Source organism: Callithrix jacchus, chromosome 6, assembly GCF_049354715.1.
Source record: "Callithrix jacchus isolate 240 chromosome 6, calJac240_pri, whole genome shotgun sequence".
Taxonomy (NCBI): domain Eukaryota; kingdom Metazoa; phylum Chordata; class Mammalia; order Primates; family Cebidae; genus Callithrix; species Callithrix jacchus.
In genome coordinates this window covers 81453508-81472882 of record NC_133507.1, presented here as the reverse complement: position 1 = coordinate 81472882, position 19375 = coordinate 81453508, and the positions used below count along the sequence as shown (strand labels likewise).

The window sequence follows — 19375 nt, the reverse complement described above, 5'->3', positions numbered from 1 at the left end:
CTAAATATATTTTAATCACCTCTGCTGCTTTGAAAGAATTCCCACAGATAATCTTCAGCTCTTCAGCAAAAAGCAGCCTCCACCCTCAAGCCTCCCCTTGTCCCTGTGTGATGTGGCACGGACCTGCAGTGTGGAAGGGTTTGCACAGTGCTCTCATTGTGTAATTAAAAGAAATTCCTGATGCTGATGGGCCTGGGCTGGCTTGTTAGCACTGTCAGTGCAAACACAGAGATGTTAGGGCCCAGCTAGTTTCTGGGCTGATTGGATTCTTACTGTGAGGCTCGGTTTATAGAGGGCCCTTTTCCTCCCCCACCTCTGGACTGAAGGAGCTCTGGTGGGGCTTTCAGAAGAAACCTCCCCACGGAGCTAGGCTGGGCCAGCATTTAAAGTGACCCACATTAAATCTTCAGGAAAGGAATTCTATTCTTCATCTCACTCAGAAACTTAGGGCATAAGAATAATGTTTTTATTTTTTTCCCCAACTGATCTCAAGAGATCAACTTATAGAAGAAAACTCTAATATCCTTCTACTAAAAAAGTGTTCTGCTTTATGTCTCTGTCTTCATTTTGATGTCATTGAGAGAAAGTGTGTCTGCCTCCTTCTTCATTAATATATTCTGTGAAATGTGAGTCTATTTCTTTCTATTTGTAGAATAACGGAGGCCTGCATTTCTGCTCTTATCTCATAATTCTACTTAAAATGCACATGGAGTTGGAATATATCATTTGTATGAAAAATGAGATGGGCCATTTAGAAAATGTAATTTTAAAATATGCAACCTACACCAGCATATGATCAAAGTAATGAGTTAATTTTAATTTCTTTCCTTGTTCACAGATGTCCTTGAAGGTTATAATGGGACAATTTTTGCGTATGGGCAGACTTCATCAGGAAAAACACACACCATGGAGGTAAGATTACAATGTGCTCTAATGGAGATGACTGAATGGAACTGATGCTTCCAGTAAAACTTGAGGTGCACGTGACTTCCTTTACTGGGGAATAGAGATGGGTTATGTTTGACCAATTAATCATTATCTTGGAGAAGTTTTAAAATAGCAGTAAGAAATAAAGTCTTAGGAATTCAATATTTTATAAAGGCCTTTATTGATAACTTTGTCACAGTAATAATTCTATTCAGAAACAATCATTGATAAGCTAAGCAGTAGAGTGCTCAATTTTCTGGACCTCAGCCTCAATCTAGCTAGGAAAGCCTGTTGGGAAAATAATTTACCCTGGTGAAGGTCTCTGGGAGGTAGGTCTCTTAGAATAAATAAAAAACTATAGGTCAGAGATTTTTAAAAGTTGGCTTGTGGTCCACATTCAGCCCACAGACATATTTTTGTTTGACCTGCACAGTATTTTTTAAAAAAATAGTAGGTGATGTTAAAAATGGGGTGATTTCACACAATTTGAATTTTCCATTTTAGGTTGAATATTCTGAAGGTCTGGCAGCACTGGGTGAATTTCACCATAATATAAAATTCAAGCTTCACCGTTCATTTCATTGTCCTGTTCACCTTTTTGTTAACATTTCTAATGCAGGGAACAGCTGCTGTCACCTAGGAGAGGCTTGGTAAAATATTCATTAGACATTTGTTAGTATTTGTGATCAGGTAGCTGTGGTGCTGGCCCTGGCTACCCCATGTATATGGGGCTGGGCTCTCCATTGCACTCACACCCAGCCCACTTCATGCACAGTGGGGTGAAGATGAACTTATATTCAGCATCTTTCCTCATTAACTTACATACCTGCTCCCTGAAGGACTTCAGGGTATGACCCCAGCTCCAGTTGTTGGCTGTGGAGCTTTGTGACTTCAGTCTGTCTTCCAAACAAGGCAGGTCTGCAGACAAAATTGAACTCCTTCGCCTCCTCTTTCCACATATATATATACATACATACATATTCCACACACATATGTATATGTGTGTGTATATATACTCACTGAATCCTATAGGGCCTTCAGGGTCTGATAATTCTTCTAAAGGTGAGGCCCACCCGACAGGTGAGGAGAGGTGGTGAGTGTGGTTATATAAGAAACTGCACAGAGGAAGTTTGGGGAATTCAGCGGCAGGGTAAGATGAATCCTTAATCCTTCCAGCTTAGGTTTTTCATTTACGCTGCCCTCCTGGGAATAGCATTGAGACAGCTGCTGCAGAATCAGTTTAGCTTATGAATCATTCCTATTGAAGAGGAGATTTCAATGGCACGAGGCTAAAATCCTCAGGGCTCTGATGTTCTGCTCATGCTGATTTCGAGTGTGGGGTACAGTGCTGGGGGATCTCATTTCTGTGGTGCTGACTCTTTCACCCATTTGGCTGAAGACAAAGTGGTTCAGAGACTGCACAGATTAAAGGACACATGAGGTTTATTTGTCACTTCTTTCTGACTGAGCAGGTCATTCCCCTGACACCTGAGTGGCGTCAGCCCATCTCCTCCTCTCACATCCTATGGCAGAACGTCTTGGAAACACCGGCCTTGCCATCCCCATGCTCCAGCCCCAGCCCCTTGCCTTTCCCTCTCTTCCTGGGCCCCACACTCTTGACCTTGAGGTTATAGAAAAGTTCCAGTTCTACATTTCCTGGGTCCCACCTGCTCCAGTAGCTGTGGACAAAAACTCCCTCGTAGGTTAGACAGCACTTGAAAGAGAGATACGGTGTCTAGTGAGGAATTCAGTCAGTCTGAAGGGTTTTGTTCTGCTTTAATTACCAAACTATATGCAATACCAAACCAAAAAACAAACAAAAAAGGCAACCCTCATTATTTAAAATCCCCCAAACCTTAAGAGGTCACTTGACCTTTTAAGCTTTGGGATTAGGAAATATAAGGTATTTGCTAAATGCCAGAAATTTAAACTGTAAGACATCGAGAGAGAGAATGCTCCCCAGTGTAAAATCTTATGTTGGGAGAAGAAATGGATGTAGGGTGATGGCCAAAAGCTATGCCAGCTTACAGCCACGGTGGCTCTTGCTTGTAATTCCAGCACTTTCAGAGGCCAAGGTGAGCAGATCAGTTGCAGTCAGGAGTTCAAGACTAGCCTGGCTAATATGACGAAACTACATCTCTACTAAAAATACAAAAAAATTAGCCAGGTGCAGTGGCCCATGTTTGTAGTCCCAGATACTCAGGAGGCTGAGGCAGGAGAATCTTTTGAACCGGGGAGACGAAGGTTGCAGTGAGCCAAGATTATACCACTGCACTCCAGCCTGGGCAACAGCAAGACTCCGTCTCAAAACAACAACAACAACAACAACAACAGCAACAGCAACAGCAACAAAAACCTAATATTGGAGATATTTTGTTAAACTAGAGGCTCTCAAGCCCTCTGTGTCTTACAGTGTAAACTCTACAATGCCTGCCCAGCAAGGACTCATGGGGGACCTGAAAGGAACTGGGTTCTGGACAGGTTTCACCTCTAGTTGTCTAAATTCTGTCACCTCTTCATCTTTGTCTGTTTTAAAAGGTCGATTATAATGAGCTGCTTTTCTTTATTGTCACTTTTTCAGATCACATACTTGTGTTGGAAAGAGTTGATGTGGATGGGAGTTTTTTTCCTAGTGCCACCCACCCCCTCACTTAATCGAGTTCTTTCTGTAGGGTAATTATAGATTGGCGAAAAGGTAGGGGGATATTTTCAGAGGGAGGGGAGGAGCCCCAAACCAAAGTCATAGATACTGCAGGAGACCAAGAAATCCAGGACCCTGGAATGCAATTAAATCAAAAAGCCCTACAGGGTCTGCATTTTCTGAAAGGAGGATTTTATGTATTCAAATTATACATTGTGATCTTCCAAAGGCTTTTAGAAGGCGATGTTAACTCCCTGAGTGCCCCTGAGTGGACAGAGCGGTAACATTTTAAAGCTGTTTTTCACTTTAATCCCCCTATTTTTGGTCTGACATCCAGTGGTGATTCCATTACCTTGTATTGAGGGGAACAAACATGTAGATAAGCCTACATAAAACTGGAAAGACTAGCTTCTCAAGATGGAGCATTTAAGGTAAATTTTCAGTAAATACATGACTCGCTGGACCGTGTTAATGCCAAGCCTGGTGGACACCAACATGCAGAATGCCCTGGGCTTGCATAGCCCATATCCAGGGTTGGCACTGGAGAGGGCATGTGGGTTCCAGCTCCAGCTATGGAAGAGGGGACTGTTCTTTTGTTCAGTGTGTGATGCTGGGAAGGGCCTCTCTTGGCCCCTTGCCCTAATTTGTGATCCTCTTCTGCACACTGATATATGGATGGAGACACCTTGTGCTTTTCTTTATGCCCAAAGGGATGCCTGGAGGTCATCTGAATGGTGCAGGCTTCCCAGCCACCCCACCAAGCCTGTCTGAGCACACGGTGCTCATGTACTGACAGGCTGATGGCTTTCCCATCTTAAGTGTTTCAGGAAGCTCTGCCCAGCTTGGGAGGTCGAGGAGGCAACTGGGGCTGGAACAAAGAGAGTCTTGTTCAATGGCTGGTGGCCTGGGTGTTGTTTCTTCTTTCATACATGCTCCTAAAAGATCACATTCCATGGATCTTTTGTGGATAGAATTTGTGGATATAATTATATAGGATGCAGTTATAAAGATCTTTCTCCTATTTGCTTTCCGGGAGAAACAAGGTGATGAAGCAACACATTTCTTTGCTCCTCAAGTTCATCTTTTTTTTTCTTTGCTTTTTTTTCTTTTACTGCCCACCTGCAACTGTCTTGATCAAGTTATATCAAGTTCATCTTTGATCCCTCAGCTAAAATACACTTTTGCTGTTCTTTCTCAGTTCCTGTGCTTTGTTCTCCCACTCACCTTCTCTGCCCACATCCTCTCTGCCCATCCGTAAACTTACTCATTCTTCAATATTTGGTGTCCCGCAAGGAAGCCATCCCATATTATACATTTTGTTACTGGAACTCTGGGGCATTTCTGGTCTCTGAATTTCTATAGCTCTCAGTTGTTTTCCCACTTCTTACTGCCCACGGCAACTGTGCATTGTCTGTCTGGGCTGTGCATCTCATCTGCAAGGGTCAGTATAGAAGCAGTGAAGACCTCTAAGGAACACCTCTCTCTCATACACAAATAGACACACGGACATGCCACACACCACACACTGTCCCCCACATACATCGTACACATACACACAGATGTATATACACCACCACATATACACACAGACACATCACATACCACATACCATACACCCCCACATACATTGTACATGCACGCAGACATGCACACCACACACATATACACACATACACGTCACACACAGACACACAGAGACACCACACACCACACACTACCCCCCAACATACATCATAAACATACCCACAGACATATGCACACCACACACATATATACACACAGAGACAACACACACCATATACTACCCCCACATACATTGTACACACACACTGAAACATGCATACCACATACATGTACACACAGACACATCACAAACAGAAGTGCCACATACCACACTCCCCACATACATCACACACACACACACACCCCCCCATATACCACATACCCCCCACATACATCATACACACACAGACATATGCACACTATACACATACATACACAGAGACACCACACACAATGTCCACATAGACACATAACACACCATATACCACACCCCCAAATACATCATACACACACACAAACATATACACATCACACATATATGCACACAGACATACCATACACAGACACACCACATACCACACACCCACATACGTCATCCACATACAGACATATACATACCACATACAGCTCACACCACACACTATAAACCACATATGGCCGTCACATACATCATAAACACACGCAGACATACACATCACACACATACAGATACACTATACAGCACATACCACACATACCTCCCATACATCATACACACACAGACATATATACATCACACACATATACACACATGGACACACCACACACCACATACCACCCCTCCACATACATCATACACATATACATAGATATATGCACACCACAAACACACCACACAGCACATGCTATATGCCACACATCACACACTATATACCACACGTGACCCCTACATACATCATAAACATTCAGAGATGTACACATCACACACATATATATGGACACACCACACACCACACACTACATAGCTCACTCCCACATACATTATACACACAGAGACATACACACACACACACACCATACACAATATACGCATTGTATAGCAAACCCCCTACATACACACACACAGACCACACACCATCCACACAGAGACACCCCCCACATATACATGCACATATACAAACATATCCCACATAAATCACACGTACAACACACACACAGACTCCCATACAGACACACAACCCACATACATCACACAGACACAGACACCACATATCACACATATACAATACACACACACCACAAAATACCACACATCCACACACACAACAAGCACCCACCCACTTGCTACACTTCCTACATTCATGCTATAGCAGATAACTGCACACATACTCATCTTACAAACATATATGCCCCACATCACACACATGTTAATACTCCACATCCATCACATGCCCCACACACGCAGACATACCCCTCACACTCCACACATATATCACACACAGACATACACACACATCTATATGCTCCTCTAACACCACACACACACACACGTTCCACATGCCCCTATATCCTCCTCTGCGTACACATGCCTGCAGATTGTTTCAGCAGGCCCAGTTCACTGCACATAAAGCCCTTAACACTCTTGGACAACTGAGTTAGGTCAAGCAGCACAGCTCCTAGGCCTATAGTAGATGTGGGTATCGCTTCTGTTCCTGTGGGGATGGGAGGCATTATTATGAGAACAATCACTTTTCTCACATTGATTTTAGGGTGAGGACTTCAGAAAGACACAAAGTACAGAGTGTCCTAGATTCATCTCTGGTTGTGCCTTGGTTCTTGCCCTGACAAAGAAAAACAAAGGGACTTGTATAAGCCAGGAATCAATGGGGAGATAAATCCATTGAAAGGGAAAGCATCTAGGAAAATAGATTTGAGTCAATTATAAATGATTTTTGGAGTATCAATCCTTCTTTTCTGGCTGTGGGCTACTGAGGAGAAGCTAAAGGATTATCATGAATTATTAAAAAGCTCTGGAGGGCTGGGATAGAGGACATCTTTTGATTGGCTGAGTGGAGTCATGACATTTGACCAGATGGAAGTGATGTTCTCACCATAGGTATTGTTTCTGCCAATGATCTCCACAGTTCAGAGCATGTGGGGTCCATTGTCTAATTTGTTACATGTTTTTGATGGAATATACAGTTTAAAAGTTCTCAAGATTTGAGATTGTCAGTCATTTGGTGCTGTTTTCTTTCCTAAGATACATATTAATTGTCAGGGATAGAAATGTATTGACTCTTCAGGTGAAATAAACTCCAACAATTTCTTCATGAGAACCTGCTATGAGCTGAGTGATACAATACTAACATTTATTTGAGCCCTTCCTGAGTCACTAAGCATTTCATATATCCTATTTAATTTAAATTCTACGATAATTCTATGTAATAAATGCTAAATCTTGTAAGCAATGGAGAGAAATATACATGCACTGGGCATCTCTATCTTTAGGAAGTATGCAGTCAAACTAAAAAGCAATATCAACACATCAAACTATTTAGACTCTTAATAGATAAGGGCATTCCAGAGGAGTACCCATTTTCCCAGATGAGGGAGCTTTGCTGGAAGCCAGACTGCTAGATGTGGTGGCTCATACCTGTAATCCCAGCACTTCGGGAGGCCAAGGGGGCCGATCACTTTGAGCTCAGGGTTTGGAGACCTGCATTGGCAACACGGCAAAACCTCATCTGTACAAAAAATACAAAAAGTTAGCCAGGCGTGGAGGTACACACCTGTAGTTCCAGTTACTAGGGAGGTGAGGTTGGAAGATCACTTGAGCCTGGGAAGTGGAGGTTGCAGTGTACCACTGCACTCCAGCCTGGGCAACAGAGTGAGACCTTGTCTCAAAAAAAAAAAAAAAAAACCTTGATAATTCTCTGGGTGTACTGTTGGCACTGATCACTTTAAACCTTCATACTGTGTGTTTGTTCACTGATGGGTTGTTTAACACATATGAGAACTTAAGTGCTTATTTGACGGTGGGTTTATGCAGAGACTCTCTGGAGCTTGTGTGTTGCTTTAAATACTTCTAGAAGTCTTCATTAGCAGTTGCTGTCAGATCCTTATGGCATCTTTTCTAAAGTCTTCAGAGGTGGCAAATTCTAGACTTTAAAAATGGATTTAGTATTATCCACATAGCAGAATAATTTATCTGTCCCCACCCCCTTAGGTAAAATGAGTAAAGTAGAAAAGAGGGAAAGAAGAATATGAGACTATCTTAAAAGTAGATTTAGGTGTTAGAAACAGCTAAAAATTATTTGGAACAATTCAGACTGGTAAATACAGATTTTTAAAAGCAATTGATAAAATGTGTTTTCTTGATTGATCTGTTAAATGATACTGAAAGTATCACCAGAATAAGGTTCCTAGAAATTTTGGAGCAATGATGACATTAATGAGATGATGTCTATCAGGTCTGAAGGTGATTTCATTAAAGGAGATTACTTTACTTGGACCTGCAGGCCCGGGTCAGTTTGTAAATACTCAAAACCCAAACCCATATATTCTCATTCCGTCTCCTTCTCCCTTTCCCTCCTCCTCCTCACACCACACTAACCACATAGACTCTGATTTGCTGCTTTGAGTGGCAGCTGGAGGCAATACTGTGGGACCTCAGAACTTGGCAGAACAAGCGTTTTCCTGCTGGATAAACAGACAAACACACTGAGTTATTCCACCAACTTCTGGTCTGTTGGCAAGTCAGTAGATGCCCAAGGGAGCTGGCAGACACATGTGGGTGCTTCCTGCTCCACCAGATTCTGTCTAAGGAACCCAGAGATGGTTCCTCCTCTCTCTCACATGTCTCCCAGCACCCTTTAACTGTCTGTGTTTGTATTTTCACCCACTAGGGGAAGCTGCATGACCCCCAGCTCATGGGGATCATCCCAAGAATTGCCCATGATATCTTTGACCATATCTACTCCATGGATGAGAACCTGGAGTTTCACATAAAGGTACGTATTACTGATTGGTCCCCAGAGAAGACACTGGGCCCCAGTAATGTTTCTTATCCCTCCTCCTTTCGAGTAGATATAAAAGATGATCTTACTAATTTAAATGGCATTCTTGTGGTAAGCAGAGCCCTCTTTATTAGTGGCCAAGGCTAACAGTTATCTGTTGGGTTTACCTGAAATATCCAGATAATGAAAGTAAAAGCCTTCTTTAGGATGAAATCATCTTGATAGCTGCCTAAATTCTACCCTTTATCCTCTGGATTTCTGTGGATATGACTGAGAGTGTTCATGTTCGGGTTTGGGCAGCATTTCCCAATATGTGTTCTGTGGAACACGGACTCTCATATTATCAATGGTGGGCTAGCAGGGAAAAGGGTTATAAGGCTGAACGAGCTGGGAAAATGATTTCTTGAACAATGTTAAGTTTATCACAAGTTTTAATGTGCTCTGTAAAGGGGACATGTACTAGATTACATTTCCCTGCTTATTTGAATATAGACGCATTTTCCCCCTTAGAGTGTCACAGACGTGTTTGGAGCAGAGTGTCATAGAGAACTCTGAGAAATGCTGGGAAAAGGAATTCTCCTCCTTTTTATCTTCCTCCTTGTATTTTGTTTTTGTTTGAAACCAGAACCTCTGATATGACTTAAATTTGCATTACAAAAGGTATTTCTACTCTCTTACTCTAGCTGTTCAATAATACAATTTGGTATTAGGTATATTCATTGGAATACCCCTTTTGCAAGTGACTGAAAGGCACTTGTTTAAGCAAATAGAAGATGTTATAAGGTAAGAATCTGACAGTGGACATTTTGTGGGGGATGAAGTGTGGAGGGCAGGAAATCTAAGCCCTGGTTTTCTTTTTAAACAATTAAGATATTGTTCACATAACACAAAATTCATCCTTTTAAAGTGTGTAGTTTGATGGTTTTTAATGTATTCCCAAAAGTGTACAATGATGAACCTTATCTAATTCTTGAGCATGTCATCACCTTCAAAAGAAACCCCACACCCGTTACAGTCCCTGCTTTTCTGCCCTCTTGCTTGACTTCTTTCTCTTGTTCTGGAGCATCTTTCTCTCTTTTTGGTGGGAGAAGGTGTTGGCAACATGGCAGCCGATGCTCCACCAGTCCCTTGTTTCCAACTCCAAATTCCCTTGGGAAGGAGCTCATTGGCCCAGCCCACAGCAGGTGCTCCAGCTTGCCCGATGAGAGCTGTGTCCAGGATGCACAGGCCGCCTGGGGGCCCCCACTGTGGAGGGTGAAAGGGCAGTTCTAAGAAGACTCAGCTGAGCAGAACTGCTAAGAGAGTCCCTTTCAGGCTGGGATCTTAGCACACCAGGCCCATCTGTTCACAGATGAAGAAAGGGAAGTTTAAAGATGCAGGGTTAGGCTGATCATGGTGGCTCACACCTGTAATCCCATCACTTCGGGAAGCTGAAGTGGGTGGATCACCTGAGACCAGGAGTTCGAGACCAGCCTGCCTAACATGGTGAAACCTTGTCTCAACTAAAAAAGAATACAAAAAGAATACCAAAAAAATTAGCCAGGTATGGTGATGTGTGCCTATAATCCCAGCTATGCTGGAAGGTGAAGCACGAGCATCACTTGAACCCAGGAGGCAGAGGTTGCAGTGAGCCAAGATTACACCACTTCACTCTAGGCTGGAGGACAGAGTAGAAAAAAAAAAAAAGACACAGAGTTAGAAGGCCCAACTTAAACACCAAGTTATTGAGAAAGCTAAGAATAGACCCTAGGTCTGACCAACTGCACATGCAATCCCTTTTCAATTCTATTAAACTTCTCCCCTTACTAACCACTGCATACCTTTTGTAAATGACATAAAAGGAAGGCAACAACTGTTTGTCCAATTATAAATTACATCTAGCAAATCACTTTTCCTTAGGATTCCTTTTGTTGGCTAAAGCCTGCTTCTCCTTCTTGCCAAGGTTCTTTATATCTAAGGATACAGAAGCTTGTTGCTTTGATGGGATCAAGATTTAGAAGCTTAGCGCTTCTTTAGGGCTGTTTGCATTTAAATAGCTTAAACTACTGCAGGGTTCTTACGTGATAATCCTGGAAGAAGATGTTAAACCAATTACTGCCCTCAAAATAGGGTCTTGTGTTAGAATCTTATTAAGATAAAAACAGCCCTAGCATGAAGTTGGGGGAGGAGAGGAACAACACTAAGTCTCTAGGGCTGAATTTTACAGTCCAGATTTCTGTGTTGCATTTGTAGTTATGCTTACTTGTTTTATAAATAATAATTATAAATGGGCAAATTAGTTGCTGACTATTTTGTATTTTGAACTGACTAGTGAGAGGCTAAATAAAAAAAAAAAGAGGCCTGATCAAGGCAATATTGAAAATCTGCTTCTTAAAATGAGTCCCACAGAGGTTTTAAACTTTATTTCTGAACATCTGTTTCTTAATGCCAAACAAGGCCTATTTATTTTTTTTCTGCCTGGTCTCACAAAGTATCGGAAATACAAAACAACAAAATCACCACCTTCACACACACACACACACCAAAAGCAGAAATTAATAAAATCAGAATTCTGTTTCTGTTTACATTAAATGTGAATATGATTCTAATTGCCAGATTTGCCAGTATCTATTTTGTGACTTTTGCTTTAGATGTAATTAATTTTCTCTGTAGTCAGTCCATGGAAATAAGGCCACTAGTTTAAGATCTCAAAAATACTAGAAAAGTCTTAATGAAAATCGGACAATTCTGAAATAAATAAAATGGGCGGAACCAGGGTTGAGTTGGCTGCAGGAAGGGCTGGGTTAGAGATGTCCCGGACTGGAGGCTAAATGGACCTATAAGGATTCAGGGAGCACGGCAGCATGAGAGATTAAAGAAAGCTGTAGGGGTGAGTCTTTCAAATGTCACATAGGTGTGTCCATGAGAGATGGGCCTGAGGGACAGGGGAGTCTGACAGGTGTTCACGCAGGCAGATGTTGCGTGACAACCAGGAGAGATGCCCAGCTGCAGATTCCAGGGCTCAAGCTAGGAACCCACATCTCAGAGTAGCTGGGATAATTACAGGCTGGGATGGTTCCAGTCAGGTAGTTCCAGACCAAGGTACATTAAAGATAATGGACGAGATTTGAGTCGGAGCTGGGATTAGTGCTGGGTTAGAGTATTTGCTTCCCCATGACTAGTCCAGAGCCGGGATATAGGGATGCGGTTTCACTGAGTAGTCGCATTCCAGTTTTACAACTTTACAACTGTTTCCCTTTCTGCCCATTCCCTTGTTTAGATTTCAAAAGCATTTATGAACATAGGTCAGATAAAAGTTTATTGGGTAGGCAGAAAGCAGATGTAAACAGAGTACAGAATCCTAGAGGGAGACTTTTTACATCGTAACGCCCTATGGCTTCATGTGACAGATGGGACAATTGAGGCCTAGGGTCTTGGTTAGGTGTGAGTTGAGTCCCTAAGACCACATATTTAGTTAAAGCAGGTCTCAGACATAAGCCAGCATAAGAATCACCTGGGGAATTGAGAACCAGATTCCTAGGTCCTGTTCTCTAGGCTTCAGATTCAGCAGGACTGCAGTAGGGTCTGGGCTCTGCAGTTCAGACAGGTTCTTAGGTGATGCTGATGAAGGTGGTGCTGCAGCTGAGCCTTGAGACTGATGGGAAGGCCTCCCTTTCCTCTCACTGTCTACCCATCTTTTATCAAGTCACATTTTGTTTAGATCTTTCCTGAATGCGCCAGAGCTGTCACCATCACCGGCTCTCACCCAGTTACCTTTCTGGACTCTTGTAGTTCCAAACCCACTGGCCCTGCCCTCTCCAGGCTTCTTGCATATGAACATTTGGATTAAGTCCCTCTTCCTTCATGATGTTGTCAGTATCATACGATAAAGTAAGGCCTACTGATGGTTTTCTTAGTTTCCTTGGTGCTCATCTAGGGTAAAGCCTAGAGTCCTCCTGTACATGGCTGTCTGGCACACAATGTTAAAAACACCTGAATGGCAACCAAAGGGAGCTGTGATGTGTGGGGGTGGAGAGTGGCCCACCCTTAGGGAAGCGTAGAGCAAGCAGGAAGCAGGAGAATCCCAGTACAGCTGGCCAGATTCTGAGTCTTCACTTTGAACATCTCTTTCTACTCTTCTTAGCCATGCATGGGAAAAGCTTTCATAAGTACTAATAATGATATTTTTGAAATATACTGTGGCATGTCTATTCCAAACTCAATTTGTTTTTAACTAGGTTTCCTATTTTGAGATCTACTTGGACAAAATAAGGGACTTACTTGATGGTAAGTAACCTCAGTGCTTGTCCTTTATCTATTCTGTAACCAATAAAAGTCCAGGGAGGTTGAAATGATTTATTGCATTTCTGCTTAAGGAATTAATGAAAATTTATAGAAGTACTCTATTGCCTTCAGGGTATATGTTCATTCTCAGCCACGGCTTAAATTTGCATATTGCAAAGAGATTAGATTTGCCTGTCCTTTGTAACAGACTTCCATCTTTCCTCCAATAGAGTCTTTAACTTGTCCTTTCTTCTTTGCATGCTGTCATTCTCATCTCTTATAGTATCCAAGACCAACTTGGCTGTTCATGAAGATAAAAACAGAGTCCCGTATGTAAAGGTATGAGGAAGACTTGATTGGTGATACAATTAATTTATCTCCAGTTTCTGTAATAATAATTATTATATAAGATGCTCAGAATATTATCTGTAAAGAGCATATAAGTATTTAATCAGGCTCCTTAAGTTCAATATTCATCTGGTTTTAAAAATTGACATTTACCATCTCCAATTGTACCTTTCCTTTATGACGTTATTATTTAAATATTGTCATTTAATATAATTCACATTTAAAGGGGCTTTGGTATTGAGTGCAATTATTTATATGTTGCAGTTGGAAATGCCTATTATAGCATTATTTGTGAAGCTTCAAAGTGTCTATTATCAATGGCCATAATGGTAAATAAATAAAGATAGAAAGCACAGCAAAACTTCATCCATGTCTTCTTCTCTCATTGATTTTCTTCTTTGATTTTCTGTCTTCTTAAAGTGTTGCTGTTGACTATGACTGTTTACCCAAAAACCTATGAAAATTTGACAGTTCATTTTTTGGTTTACTTCTAGATTTCCTAGGGCTTGCTCAGGCTTCTCTTTAATGTAGAATTCAAGCCCTGGGCAAGGAGGAAAAGTTGTTGGATCGATATTTCAGCCTTTCTATTTATCCACACCTCTAGAAGATAAACTGGAAAATGCTCCCAGTCTTTCAAACTGTTGTTGCTTTTCGGCTCTTCTAATGGTGAACCTGAACTGATTCTCTTCCAGGGGTGCACCGAGCGATTTGTGTCGAGCCCTGAGGAAGTCATGGATGTGATAGATGAAGGCAAAGCAAACCGACATGTGGCTGTGACAAGTAAGCACAGTGGTGCTGTTTCCTCCCTTGTAGCTTGGGAGACAGATGTCTGCCCACTGACCGGGGCCAGGGTGCGGTGGGGGATGAGGTACAAAGGAAAGAATGCATGGAAAAGTGGTTAGAGAGCAGTGCTCGGACACAGACGCCAGGGTATGTGAGCTCTGAGTGTGTCTAGGCAGTCATAGGAAAGGGTGCCTTCTGCTGTCCACAGGGCTGAGGTCTTGGAGATGTTGAGTGAGACTTACTGGACCCCCATAATGGCCTAAGCCTGCACATTAGGAAAGATAAACAACCAGCCAACCAAAGGGAGGGAAAGAGTAAGCGCCTCAGTTTATTTATTTTAATCATGTTATTGTTCAGGTTAATTAAAAAAAATTTCAAACCAATAAATTCTTTAATACGTTGCAGTCACACTCGTGGAAAGAAGCCATGTTAGATTTCTGCCCTCCATAAAAAAGAAAAAGAAAGGCAAGAAGGAAGTCAGAGAGCAGAGCCAGGAGGCTTAGGGAAAGCCTTCCGATGTATTACCAACAGACACATTCAGATCGGCTCATTGGCTCTGCAGTTACTTCCTCAGTATGTTCATTGCATCTCAGGGAAGCAGTGCATATGGGATTCGGGCAGCAGAGGGTCTGTGAAAAGATGAGTTATCTATCTTACTAAGAGGGATGTGGACGAGTGAGAGTGAATTCATATGAACAGAAGCTGATGGAACTAAGGGTTTATAGCTTGTGTAAGGAAAAAATCTGGGGAAGGGTGTGTGGACAATGTAATATATCATACTGGGTTGAAGGTGCTGACACTAAGAAAGAGGGTCAGCTTGTTCAGTTCCATCTCAATGCTTAGAACACCCAGGATTGTTGGAGCTCTAGGAAGGCAGATTTCGACTCCTATGAGAATTCTCCAACCCTTATAGCTGCCCCAAGTGCAGCCTGCTGTCTAGAGGAGTAGTGAGTTTACTGTTATGTTGTAAAAGAGATTCAGACATTGGTTGACTGACTGGTCTAGGCTCTGTAAGTCTCTTCTACCCAACGCTCTCTGATTCTGTGGTCCAGAACTGTAATTCTCAACATTTTCTCTATCGGAGCACAATGTATCAGATGATATTCATATATGTAGCAACTTTCATAGGTGAGCCTAGACTTGGATAGTGTTGGTCAAACTCCACTTCTTTTTCTCATGCTTAAAACACACACGTACATGAAGGAATGTAAGGCAGATATTCTTATAGTAGTAGCATCTCTCATTTACAAAGAAGTTATTCACTCTGTCTCTAAAGCTATTTTTAGTCACAAATTATTTATGGCATACCTGATAACCCATTTCGGTGCCTTGGTTTGGAACTGCTAGTCTAAAAAGAATTGCTATTATTCTTATCATTCTGGTAAGGTTTTTCTTTTATTATAGTAACAAAACACACATGACATGGAATTTGCCATAACCATTTTAAAGTATGCATTTACATTACATTAAGTGCCTTCACACTGTGTGCAACGTCACCACCTTCCATCTCTAGAACTTTATCTTCTCCAGCCAAAGCTCTGTACCCATTAAACACTAACTCTTTATTCTCCTCTTGCCCAACCTACTTTGTCTCTGAATTTGACTGCTCTAGTACCTCATGTAAGCGGAATCATAAAGTGTTTATCCTTTTGTGACTTGTTTATTTCACTTAGCATAATGTCCTCAAGTTTCATCCATGTTGTAACAAGTGTCCTTCCTTTTTAAGGCTGAATAATATTCCATTGTATGTATATACAATATTTAAAAAATTTATTTAACTATCAGTGGACACTTAGGTGGCTTCCGCATTTTGGCCATTGTGAATGATGCTATTATGAACATAGGTGTGCAAACATTTGAGTTTGATTTGATTTCAATTCCTTTGAGCATATATGCAGAAGTGGAGTTTCTGGATCTTATGGTAATTCTACTTTCAGTTTTTTGAGGAACCATTACTATTTGCTATTATTACTATTTTCCATAGCAGTGATATCATTTTCTGTTCTTTTTTTTTTTTTTTTTTTTTGTGGGGGGAGGAAGGCAGGAAGGAAGGGAAGAAGGACGGTAGGGAGGAAGGAAGAGATGAAGGAAGGAAGGAAGAGAGGAAGCGGGGAGGGAGGGAGGGAGGGAAGGGAAGAAAGGAAATCAAGCAATCAAAGAGACATTGCCGACCTGGATCTTAGAGGTTTACAAGTTGATTTCTTTTTTTTTGAGAGAAGGAAAGAAAAAAAAAATAAGTAAAGGAGAGGAAGAAAGAGGAAGAGAAAGAGGGAGAGTAAATGGAAATATTGCTTTATTTTGAAAAAAATTGGGTATTAATAATGGCCAATCAATGTTTCATTTAAACTAATGGGTAGGTGTGATGTGGTATTGACAAGAATGTATATTTTGTGTATTTGAAGTGGAGAGCTCTATAAATATTTATTAAGTTTACTTGTTCTGGATCTGAGTTCAAGTCCTTGATATCCTTATTAATTTTCTGTCTCATTGAATCTAAGTCTCCTATCTGGGTGTTAGGATCGTTAGCTCTTTTTGTTGCATCGATCCTTTTACCACTATATCTTTATTGCTTTAAAATCTATTTTATTCGATATAAGAATTGCAACTCCTGCTTTTTATTTATTTATTATTTATTTTTGCTCTCCATTTGGTTGGTAAATCTTTCTCCATCCCTTTGTTTTGAGTCTTTGTGTATCCTTGCATGTGAAACAGGTCTGGATGTAACATGCTGTTGGGTTTTGGCTGTGTCTTTTGATTGGGAATTCAGTCAATTTAAATTTAGGGTTACTGCCATTTGATGTTGACTGGCTGTTTTATCCATTTGTTGGTGTAAATTCTTCTTTATGTTGGTGCTCTTTACTTTTTGGTGTATTTTTAGAAAGGCTAATACTGGTTGTTTCTCTCTGTGTGTAATGCTTCTTTCAGAAGCTCTTGTAAAGCAGGCGTGGTGGTAATAAAATCTCTGAGTTCTTGCTTGTTCATAAAAGATTTTATTTTTCCTTCAGTTGTGAAGTTTAGTTTGGCTGGATATGAAATTCTGGGCTGAAGGTTCTGTTCTTTGAGGATGTTGAATATTGGCCCCCACTCTCTTCTGGCTTGTAGAGTTTCTGCTGAGAGATCTGCTGTAAGTCTGATAGGCTTGCCTTTGTGGATTATCTGACCTTTCTCTCTGGCTGCCCTTAGTATCCTCTCCTTCGTTTCAACCCTGGTGAATCTAACGATTATGTGCCTTGGGGTTGCTCTTCTTGAGGAATATCTTTGTGGTGTTCTCTGTATTACCTGGGGTTGAATGTTGACCTGCTTTGCTAGTTTAGGAAAATTTTCCTGAATAATATCCTGAAGGGTATTTTCCAACTTGGATTCATTCTCTCCGTCGCATTCAGGTACACCTATCAAACGTAAATTCGGTCTTTTCACATAGTCCCACATTTCTTGGAGACTTTGCTCATTCCTTTTTATCCTTTTTTCTCTAATCTTTTCTTCACGTTTTATTTCATTAAGTTGGACCTTGACCTCTGATATCCCTTCTTCTGCTTGAACAATTCGAGTGTTTAAACCTGTGCATACTTCTCGGAGTTCCTGTATTGTATTCTTCAGTTCCATTAATTCACTCATACTCCTCTCTAAGTTGTCTATTCTCAATAGGATTTCATCAAACCTTTCTTCAAAGTTCCTAGTTTCTTTACGTTGGGCTACAACATGTTCTTTTAACTCACCGAAGTTTGTTATTATCCATTCCTTGACGAGTGATTCTGTCATCAGGAGGCGCTCGTTCCCCATCAAGCCTTGTTCCATTGTTGATGTGGAACTGTGATCATCTTTAGAGGGAGAGGCGTTCTGACTTTGAGTATTCTCAGCTTTTTTACGCTGGTTTCTTCCCATCATTGTAAATTTATCCTCCTGTCATCTTTGAAATTACCAACTTTCAGATTAGGTCTCTTGAGTGGACGTCCAGGTTGTTAGTTCCCAGGGCCAGAGCAGCGGCGTTAAAACTGATGGTGCTTTTCTGCCCAGGATGCTCCTGTCGGGCTTCCTTCTTGTTTCCGTAGTAGGCGACTCTGCCTTCCCGGGGCTCCAAACCTCGGTCAGAAGGGGAACCAGTCCTGTTTACTCTGCGCCGAGCGCTGCCGCATCGAGGTGCCTGCGGAACCGCTGCGCCGACCACGAGAGTCACGCTGGCAACTCGTGTGTTTCCACCACTGGGGGATCTTCTGCTCCGTGAGCGACCAGACTTTGTCTGAAAGTGTGGCGTCCTCTAGTTCTCCGCGCCTTCCCTGAGAGCTGCAATCCTGGGATGTTAGCGATCGGCCATCTTGGATCATTCCACCAACACTGTTCTTATCTTTCAAGATTGTTTTGCTATTTGGGGTCCCTTGAGATTTCATATGAATTTTAGGATGGATTTTTCTACTTCTACAAAAAAATGTCATTAAAATTTTGATAGAAATTGCACTGAATCTGTAGGTTGCTTTGGGTAATACTGCCAGCTTAATGATATTGTCTTCTAATCCATTTATTTGTATCTTCTTTCATGTCTTTCAGTGACATTTTGTAGTTTTCAATGTATAAGTCTTTCTTTTCTTTGGTTAAGTTTATTCCTAAGTATTTTATTTTTTTTTTTTTGTTATTACAAGTAAGGTTGTTTTCTTTTTTTGGGGGGGTTCTTCATTGTTAGTATATAGAAATGCAACTGATTTTTTACATGTTAATTTTGTATCCTACACTTTTGCTGAATTCATTTATTAGTTCTAACAGTTTTTTTTTAAATGAATCTTTAGGACTTTTTACATATAATCTGGCAAGATGGTTTGAGAAATTATTGCTGGTGAAGGCTGAATGGGATGGTTGCTGGGGT

General features: G+C 41.3%; 1 protein-coding gene across 1 annotated transcript in view; it reads left to right on the top strand.

Annotated features, from left to right (window-relative positions):
- KIF5C (kinesin family member 5C) overlaps positions 1 to 19375 on the top strand; it is a 155707-nt gene that overhangs the window by 57305 nt on the left and 79027 nt on the right. The window contains exons 3-7 of the mRNA XM_002749445.7: positions 839 to 912; positions 9016 to 9120; positions 13344 to 13392; positions 13673 to 13728; positions 14430 to 14517. Coding sequence (XP_002749491.3) covers positions 839 to 912; positions 9016 to 9120; positions 13344 to 13392; positions 13673 to 13728; positions 14430 to 14517 — 372 coding nt within the window. The remainder of the gene's footprint in view (positions 1 to 838; positions 913 to 9015; positions 9121 to 13343; positions 13393 to 13672; positions 13729 to 14429; positions 14518 to 19375) is intronic.